At 47.6% G+C, this 10388-nt stretch overlaps 1 protein-coding gene across 1 annotated transcript in view; it reads right to left on the reverse strand.

Annotated features, from left to right (window-relative positions):
* Window positions 1-720, reverse strand: part of LOC124024497 (dedicator of cytokinesis protein 1-like) — a gene marked incomplete at both ends in the record, with an annotated part of 70150 nt that extends 69430 nt beyond the window's left edge. Inside the window, one exon of the mRNA XM_046338415.1 lies at window positions 578-720. Coding sequence (XP_046194371.1) covers window positions 578-720 — 143 coding nt within the window. The remainder of the gene's footprint in view (window positions 1-577) is intronic.
* Window positions 721-10388: the final 9668 nt, after the last annotated feature.

Genomic DNA, 10388 nt, shown 5'->3' on the forward strand with positions numbered 1-10388 from the left:
ATAGCGCGCGAGATACCAAACAGGAAATGGTTTAGAAAGTTGCTTTTTAGTTGCCTGGTTTGCTAGATTGACATTTAATAAATCAAGTTTTAAACGTGTTTATTGGTATTAAAATACACCTGTTATGTTATTCTGGACCACCGGGCTGCTGATGTCATCGTTTTTGTGTTTATACTTTTTCATAACGTTAAAGACAAGTTTAATGTTCATGATGTCACTGCCACAACTGTCTAAAGACATGTTGATATACGTAGTATAAACCAGCCTTTAGCCTTGAAATATTTGGTTGTTTACTAAACTGCCGGTACTCACTCTGTTTAGCAAATGGCCTCGCATGTGAAAGAAGAGCTCTCCAGTAGTGGTACCAAAACATTCAAGGGTCATTTTCTCAAAAGTGGGGTTACGAGTTTATCATCTTCCAAAGCAGAATTACTTTCCAATTGTTCCTCAACAGTAGTGTTACTGATCTACCATTTTCTAGCTCAGAGTCGCTACTTTTAAAAAACACCGAATGGAGCCGGGCGGTCACATACGTTAGTTGAATACATATGTAGAACATGAAATAGATGATTCATACCTAGATTATACCACATGTCTCTGATCTCAAAGCCGATCTGTCTCCTCATGTCCTGGTACCTGAAACACACAGAAACACACATACCTAGATTATACCACATGTCTCTGATCTCAAAGCCGATCTGTCTCCTCATGTCCTGGTACCTGAAACACACAGAAACACACATGCATTTACCATTTACATGGTTAACTGTCCTGTACTAGTGACCAGTCTAACATGGTTAACTGTCCTGTACTAGTGACCAGTCCAACATGGTTAACTGTCCTGTACTAGTGACCAGTCCAACATGGTTAACTGTCCTGTACTAGTGACCAGTCCAACATGGTTGACTGTCCTGTACTAGTGACCAGTCCAACATGGTTAACTGTCCTGTACTAGTGACCAGTCCAACATGGTTAACTGTCCTGTACTAGTGACCAGTCTAACATGGTTAACTGTCCTGTACGAGTGACCAGTCCAACATGGTTAACTGTCCTGTACTAGTGGTCCAACATGGTTAACTGTCCTGTACTAGTGGTCTAACATGGTTAACTGTCCTGTACTAGTGACCAGTCCAACATGGTTAACTGTCCTGTACTAGTGACCAGTCCAACATGGTTAACTGTCCTGTACTAGTGACCAGTCCAACATGGTTAATGTGTCCTGTACTAGTGACCAGTCCAACATGGTTAACTGTCCTGTACTAGTGACCAGTCCAACATGGTTAACTGTCCTGTACTAGTGACCAGTCCAACATGGTTAACTGTCCTGTACTAGTGGTCTAACATGGTTAACTGTCCTGTACTAGTGACCAGTCCAACATGGTTAACTGTCCTGTACTAGTGGTCCAACATGGTTAACTGTCCTGTACTAGTGACCAGTTCAACATGGTTAACTGTCCTGTACTAGTGACCAGTCCAACATGGTTAACTGTCCTGTACTAGTGACCAGTCCAACATGGTTAACTGTCCTGTACTAGTGACCCAACATGGTTAACTGTCCTGTACTAGTGGCCTTCGTCCGCCCACGTGTTCTCGCACACCCCGAGAGCGTCTGGTCAGCGGGGTGGTGGCACCGGGATCCTCATCTCTCCCAAGTGGTCATTCTCTCTTTCTCCCCTTACCCATCTGTCTATCGCCTCCTTTGAATTCCATGCTGTCACAGTTACTAGCCCTTTCAAGCTTAACATCCTTATCATTTATCGCCCTCCAGGTTCCCTCGGAGAGTTCATCAATGAGCTTGATGCCTTGATAAGCTCCTTTCCTGAGGACGGCTCACCTCTCACAGTTCTGGGCGACTTTAACCTCCCCACGTCTACCTTTGACTCTTTCCTCTCTGCCTCCTTCTTTCCACTCCTCTCCTCTTTTGACCTCACCCTCTCACCTTCCCCCTACTCACAAGGCAGGCAATACGCTCGACCTCATCTTTACTAGATGCTGTTCTTCCACTAACCTCATTGCAACTCCTCCAAGTCTCCGACCACTGCCTTGTATCCTTTTCCCTCTCGCTCTCATCCAACACCTCCCACACTGCCCCTACTCGGATGGTATCGCGCCGTCCCAACCTTCGCTCTCTCTCCCCCGCTACTCTCTCCTCTTCCATCCTATCATCTCTTCCCTCCGCTCAAACCTTCTCCCACCTATCTCCTGATTCTGCCTCCTCAACCCTCCTCTCCTCCCTCTCTGCATCCCTTGACTCTCTATGTCCCCTATCCTCCAGGCCGGCTCGGTCCTCCCTCCCGCTCCGTGGCTCGATGACTCATTGCGAGCTCACAGAACAGGGCTCCGGGCAGCCGAGCGGAAATGGAGGAAAACTCGCCTCCCTGCGGACCTGGCATCCTTTCACTCCCTCCTCTCTACATTTTCCTCCTCTGTCTCTGCTGCTAAAGCCACTTTCTACCACGCTAAATTCCAAGCATCTGCCTCTAACCCTAGGAAGCTCTTTGCCACCTTCTCCTCCCTCCTGAATCCTCCCCCCCCTCCCCCTCCTCCCTCTCTGCAGATGACTTCGTCAACCATTTTGAAAAGAAGGTCGACGACATCCGATCCTCGTTTGCTAAGTCAAACGACACCGCTGGTTCTGCTCACACTGCCCTACCCTGTGCTCTGACCTCTTTCTCCCCTCTCTCTCCAGATGAAATCTCGCGTCTTGTGACGGCCGGCCGCCCAACAACCTGCCCGCTTGACCCTATCCCCTCCTCTCTTCTCCAGACCATTTCCGGAGACCTTCTCCCTTACCTCACCTCGCTCATCAACTCATCCCTGACCGTTGGCTACGTCCCTTCCGTCTTCAAGAGAGCGAGAGTTGCACCCCTTCTGAAAAAACCTACACTCGATCCCTCCGATGTCAACAATTACAGACCAGTATCCCTTCTTTCTTTTCTCTCCAAAACTCTTGAACGTGCCGTCCTTGGCCAGCTCTCCCGCTATCTCTCTCTGAATGACCTTCTTGATCCAAATCAGTCAGGTTTCAAGACTAGTCATTCAACTGAGACTGCTCTCCTCTGTATCACGGAGGTGCTCCGCACTGCTAAAGCTAACTCTCTCTCCTCTGCTCTCATCCTTCTAGATCTATCGGCTGCCTTCGATACTGTGAACCATCAGATCCTCCTCTCCACCCTCTCCGAGTTGGGCATCTCCGGCGCGGCCCACGCTTGGATTGCGTCCTACCTGACAGGTCGCTCCTACCAGGTGGCGTGGCGAGAATCTGTCTCCTCACCACGCGCTCTCACCACTGGTGTCCCCCAGGGCTCTGTTCTTGGCCCTCTCCTATTCTCGCTATACACCAAGTCACTTGGCTCTGTCATAACCTCACATGGTCTCTCTTATCATTGCTATGCAGACGACACACAATTAATCTTCTCCTTTCCCCCTTCTGATGACCAGGTGGCGAATCGCATCTCTGCATGTCTGGCAGACATATCAGTGTGGATGACGGATCACCACCTCAAGCTGAACCTCGGCAAGACGGAGCTGCTCTTCCTCCCGGGGAAGGACTGCCCGTTCCATGATCTCGCCATCACGGTTGACAACTCCATTGTGTCCTCCTCCCAGAGCGCCAAGAACCTTGGCGTGATCCTGGACAACACCCTGTCGTTCTCAACTAACATCAAGGCGGTGGCCCGTTCCTGTAGGTTCATGCTCTACAACATCCGCAGAGTACGACCCTGCCTCACACAGGAAGCGGCACAGGTCCTAATCCAGGCACTTGTCATCTCCCGTCTGGATTACTGCAACTCGCTGTTGGCTGGGCTCCCTGCCTGTGCCATTAAACCCCTTCAACTCATCCAGAACGCCGCAGCCCGTCTGGTGTTCAACCTTCCCAAGTTCTCTCACGTCACCCCGCTCCTCCGTTCTCTCCACTGGCTTCCAGTTGAAGCTCGCATCCGCTACAAGACCATGGTGCTTGCCTACGGAGCTGTGAGGGGAACGGCACCTCAGTACCTCCAGGCTCTGATCAGGCCCTACACCCAAACAAGGGCACTGCGTTCATCCACCTCTGGCCTGCTCGCCTCCCTACCACTGAGGAAGTACAGCTCCCGCTCAGCCCAGTCAAAACTGTTCGCTGCCCTGGCCCCCCAATGGTGGAACAAACTCCCTCATGACGCCAGGACAGCGGAGTCAATCACCACCTTCCGGAGACACCTGAAACCCCACCTCTTTAAGGAATACCTAGGATAGGTTAAGTAATCCCTCTCACCCCACCCCCCTAAGTTTTAGATGCACTATTGTTAAGTGACTGTCCCACTGGATGTCATAAGGTGAATGCACCAATTTGTAAGTCGCTCTGGATAAGAGCGTCTGCTAAATGACTTAAATGTAAATGTAAATGTTAACTGTCCTGTACTAGTGACCAGTCCAACATGGTTAACTGTCCTGTACTAGTGACCAGTCCAACATGGTTAACTGTCCTGTACTAGTGGTCTAACATGGTTAACTGTCCTGTACTAGTGGTCTAACATGGTTGACTGTCCTGTACTAGTGGCCTAACATGGTTAACTGTCCTGTACTAGTGACCAGTCCAACATGGTTAACTGTCCTGTACTAGTGGCCTAACATGGTTAACTGTCCTGTACTAGTGACCCAACATGGTTAACTGTCCTGTACTAGTGGCCCAACATGGTTAACTGTCCTGTACTAGTGGTCTAACATGGTTAAGTGTCCTGTACTAGTGGTCCAACATGGTTAACTGTCCTGTACTAGTGACCAGTCCAACATGGTTAACTGTCCTGTACTAGTGGCCCAACATGGTTAACTGTCCTGTACTAGTGGTCCAACATGGTTAACTGTCCTGTACTAGTGGCCCAACATGGTTAACTGTCCTGTACTAGTGACCAGTCCAACATGGTTAACTGTCCTGTACTAGTGGTCCAACATGGTTAACTGTCCTGTACTAGTGGTCCAACATGGTTAACTGTCCTGTACTAGTGACCAGTCCAACATGGTTAACTGTCCTGTACTAGTGACCAGTCCAACATGGTTAACTGTCCTGTACTAGTGACCAGTCCAACATGGTTAACTGTCCTGTACTAGTGGTCTAACATGGTTAACTGTCCTGTACTAGTGGTCTAACATGGTTGACTGTCCTGTACTAGTGGCCTAACATGGTTAACTGTCCTGTACTAGTGACCAGTCCAACATGGTTAACTGTCCTGTACTAGTGGCCTAACATGGTTAACTGTCCTGTACTAGTGACCCAACATGGTTAACTGTCCTGTACTAGTGGCCCAACATGGCTAACTGTCCTGTACTAGTGGTCTAACATGGTTAACTGTCCTGTACTAGTGGTCCAACATGGTTAACTGTCCTGTACTAGTGACCAGTCCAACATGGTTAACTGTCCTGTACTAGTGGTCTAACATGGTTAACTGTCCTGTACTAGTGGTCCAACATGGTTAACTGTCCTGTACTAGTGACCAGTCCAACATGGTTAACTGTCCTGTACTAGTGGTCCAACATGGTTAACTGTCCTGTACTAGTGGTCCAACATGGTTAACTGTCCTGTACTAGTGACCAGTCCAACATGGTTAACTGTCCTGTACTAGTGACCTAACATGGTTAACTGTCCTGTACTAGTGACCCAACATGGCTAACTGTCCTGTACTAGTGGCCCAACATGGTTAACTGTCCTGTACTAGTGGTCTAACATGGTTAACTGTCCTGTACTAGTGGCCCAACATGGTTAACTGTCCTGTACTAGTGGCCCAACATGGTTAACTGTCCTGTACTAGTGGTCCAACATGGTTAACTGTCCTGTACTAGTGGCCCAACATGGTTAACTGTCCTGTACTAGTGGTCCAACATGGTTAACTGTCCTGTACTAGTGGTCCAACATGGTTAACTGTTCTGTACTAGTGACCAGTCCAACATGGTTAACTGTCCTGTACTAGTGGCCCAACATGGTTAACTGTCCTGTACTAGTGACCAGTCCAACATGGTTAACTGTCCTGTACTAGTGACCAGTCCAACATGGTTAACTGTCCTGTACTAGTGGTCCAACATGGTTACTGTCCTGTACTAGTGACCCAACATTGTTAACTGTCCTGTACTAGTGACCCAACATGGTTAACTGTCCTGTACTAGTGACCAGTCCAACATGGTTAACTGTCCTGTACTAGTGACCAGTCCAACATGGTTAACTGTCCTGTACTAGTGGCCCAACATGGTTAACTGTCCTGTACTAGTGACCAGTCCAACATGGTTAACTGTCCTGTACTAGTGACCAGTCCAACATGGTTAACTGTCCTGTACTAGTGACCAGTCCAACATGGTTAACTGTCCTGTACTAGTGACCAGTCCAACATGGTTAACTGTCCTGTACTAGTGACCAGTCCAACATGGTTAACTGTCCTGTACTAGTGACCAGTCCAACATGGTTAACTGTCCTGTACTAGTGACCAGTCCAACATGGTTAACTGTCCTGTACTAGTGACCAGTCCAACATGGTTAACTGTCCTGTACTAGTGACCAGTCCAACATGGTTAACTGTCCTGTACTAGTGGTCCAACATGGTTAACTGTCCTGTACTAGTGACCAGTCCAACATGGTTAACTGTCCTGTACTAGTGACCAGTCCAACATGGTTAACTGTCCTGTACAAGTGACCAGTCCAACATGGTTAACTGTCCTGTACTAGTGACCCAACATGGTTAACTGTCCTGTACTAGTGGTCCAACATGGTTAACTGTCCTGTACTAGTGACCAGTCCAACATGGTTAACTGTCCTGTACTAGTGACCCAACATGGTTAACTGTCCTGTACTAGTGGCCCAACATGGTTAACTGTCCTGTACTAGTGACCAGTCCAACATGGTTAACTGTCCTGTACTAGTGGCCCAACATGGTTAACTGTCCTGTACTAGTGACCAGTCCAACATGGTTAACTGTCCTGTACTAGTGACCAGTCCAACATGGTTAACTGTCCTGTACTAGTGACCAGTCCAACATGGTTAACTGTCCTGTACTAGTGACCCAACATTGTTAACTGTCCTGTACTAGTGGCCCAACATGGTTAACTGTCCTGTACTAGTGACCAGTCCAACATGGTTAACTGTCCTGTACTAGTGACCCAACATGGTTAACTGTCCTGTACTAGTGGCCCAACATGGTTAACTGTCCTGTACTAGTGACCAGTCCAACATGGTTAACTGTCCTGTACTAGTGACCAGTCCAACATGGTTAACTGTCCTGTACTAGTGACCAGTCCAACATGGTTAACTGTCCTGTACTAGTGACCAGTCCAACATGGTTAACTGTCCTGTACTAGTGACCAGTCCAACATGGTTAACTGTCCTGTACTAGTGACCAGTCCAACATGGTTAACTGTCCTGTACTAGTGACCAGTCCAACATGGTTAACTGTCCTGTACTAGTGACCAGTCCAACATGGTTAACTGTCCTGTACTAGTGGTCCAACATGGTTAACTGTCCTGTACTAGTGACCAGTCCAACATGGTTAACTGTCCTGTACTAGTGACCAGTCCAACATGGTTAACTGTCCTGTACAAGTGACCAGTCCAACATGGTTAACTGTCCTGTACTAGTGACCCAACATGGTTAACTGTCCTGTACTAGTGGTCCAACATGGTTAACTGTCCTGTACTAGTGACCAGTCCAACATGGTTAACTGTCCTGTACTAGTGACCAGTCCAACATGGTTAACTGTCCTGTACTAGTGACCAGTCCAACATGGTTGACTGTCCTGTACTAGTGACCAGTCCAACATGGTTAACTGTCCTGTACTAGTGACCCGTCAACATGGTTAACTGTCCTGTACTAGTGACCAGTCCAACATGGTTAACTGTCCTGTACTAGTGACCAGTCCAACATGGTTAACTGTCCTGTACTAGTGACCAGTCCAACATGGTTAACTGTCCTGTACTAGTTGTCCAACATGGTTAACTGTCCTGTACTAGTGACCAGTCCAACATGGTTAACTGTCCTGTACTAGTGGTCCAACATGGTTAACTGTCCTGTACTAGTGACCAGTCCAACATGGTTAACTGTCCTGTACTAGTGACCAGTCCAACATGGTTAACTGTCCTGTACTAGTGGCCCAACATGGTTAACTGTCCTGTACTAGTGACCAGTCCAACATGGTTAACTGTCCTGTACTAGTGGCCCAACATGGTTAACTGTCCTGTACTAGTGACCAGTCCAACATGGTTAACTGTCCTGTACTAGTGGCCCAACATGGTTAACTGTCCTGTACTAGTGACCAGTCCAACATGGTTAACTGTCCTGTACTAGTGGTCCAACATGGTTAACTGTCCTGTACTAGTGACCAGTCCAACATGGTTAACTGTCCTGTACAAGTGACCAGTCCAACATGGTTAACTGTCCTGTACTAGTGACCCAACATGGTTAACTGTCCTGTACTAGTGGCCCAACATGGTTAACTGTCCTGTACTAGTGACCAGTCCAACATGGTTAACTGTCCTGTACTAGTGACCAGTCCAACATGGTTAACTGTCCTGTACTAGTGACCAGTCCAACATGGTTAACTGTCCTGTACTAGTGACCAGTCCAACATGGCTAACTGTCCTGTACTAGTGGTCCAACATGGTTAACTGTCCTGTACTAGTGACCCAACATGGTTAACTGTCCTGTACTAGTGGCCCAACATGGTTAACTGTCCTGTACTAGTGACCAGTCCAACATGGTTAACTGTCCTGTACTAGTGACCCAACATGGTTAACTGTCCTGTACTAGTGACCCAACATGGTTAACTGTCCTGTACTAGTGGCCCAACATGGTTAACTGTCCTGTACTAGTGACCAGTCCAACATGGTTAACTGTCCTGTACTAGTGGCCCAACATGGTTAACTGTCCTGTACTAGTGACCAGTCCAACATGGTTAACTGTCCTGTACTAGTGACCAGTCCAACATGGTTAACTGTCCTGTACTAGTGACCCAACATTGTTAACTGTCCTGTACTAGTGGCCCAACATGGTTAACTGTCCTGTACTAGTGACCAGTCCAACATGGTTAACTGTCCTGTACTAGTGACCCAACATGGTTAACTGTCCTGTACTAGTGGCCCAACATGGTTAACTGTCCTGTACTAGTGACCAGTCCAACATGGTTAACTGTCCTGTACTAGTGACCAGTCCAACATGGTTAACTGTCCTGTACTAGTGACCAGTCCAACATGGTTAACTGTCCTGTACTAGTGACCAGTCCAACATGGTTAACTGTCCTGTACTAGTGACCAGTCCAACATGGTTAACTGTCCTGTACTAGTGACCAGTCCAACATGGTTAACTGTCCTGTACTAGTGACCAGTCCAACATGGTTAACTGTCCTGTACTAGTGACCAGTCCAACATGGTTAACTGTCCTGTACTAGTGGTCCAACATGGTTAACTGTCCTGTACTAGTGACCAGTCCAACATGGTTAACTGTCCTGTACTAGTGACCAGTCCAACATGGTTAACTGTCCTGTACTAGTGACCAGTCCAACATGGTTTATTGACAATAAGTACTACTACGACTACTGCAATGCTCTACAGTCTGGCTACTTCTATATTAGACTACTGCAACACTCTACTGTCTGGCTACTTCTATATCAGACTACTGCAACACTCTACTGTCTGGCTACTTCTATATTAGACTACTGCAACACTCTACTGTCTGGCTACTTCTATATTAGACTACTGCAATGCTCTACTGTCTGGCTACTTCTATATTAGACTACTGCAACACTCTACTGTCTGGCTACTTCTATATTAGACTACTGCAACGCTCTATTCTCCGGCTACCCGGATAAAGAACTACATAAACATCAGCTAGTTCTCAACACGGCTGCTAGAATCTTGACTCGAACCCGAAAATTCAAGCCTATTGCTACAGTGCTTGCCTTTCTACACTGGATTCCTGTCAAGGCGAGGCTGATTTCAAGGTTTTACTGCTAACCTACAAAGCATTACATGGGCTTGCTCCTACCTACCTCTCTGATTTGGTCCTGCCGTACATACCTACACGTACGCTACGGTCACAAGACGCAGGCCTCCTAATTTCCCCTAGAATTTCTAAGCAAACAGCAGGAGGCAGGGTTTTCTCCTATAGAGCTTCCATTTTTATGGAACGGTCTGCTTATCCATGTGAGAGACGTAGACTTGGTCTTGACCTTTAAGTCTGTACTGAAGACTCCTATGGCCCAGGGGTGTGAAGGTGAATGGCAAGGCACTGGCATGACGAACCGCCCTTGCTGTCTCTGCCTGGCCGGTTCCCCTCTCTCCACTGGGATTCTCTGCATCTGACCTGATTACAGGGGCTGAGTCACTTACTACTTGTGGTAGTAAGTTTGTGGTCTGGTGATATCATCCCCCCGTGCT

This window comes from Oncorhynchus gorbuscha, unplaced genomic scaffold, assembly GCF_021184085.1.
Source record: "Oncorhynchus gorbuscha isolate QuinsamMale2020 ecotype Even-year unplaced genomic scaffold, OgorEven_v1.0 Un_scaffold_1885, whole genome shotgun sequence".
In the NCBI taxonomy this organism is placed as follows: domain Eukaryota; kingdom Metazoa; phylum Chordata; class Actinopteri; order Salmoniformes; family Salmonidae; genus Oncorhynchus; species Oncorhynchus gorbuscha.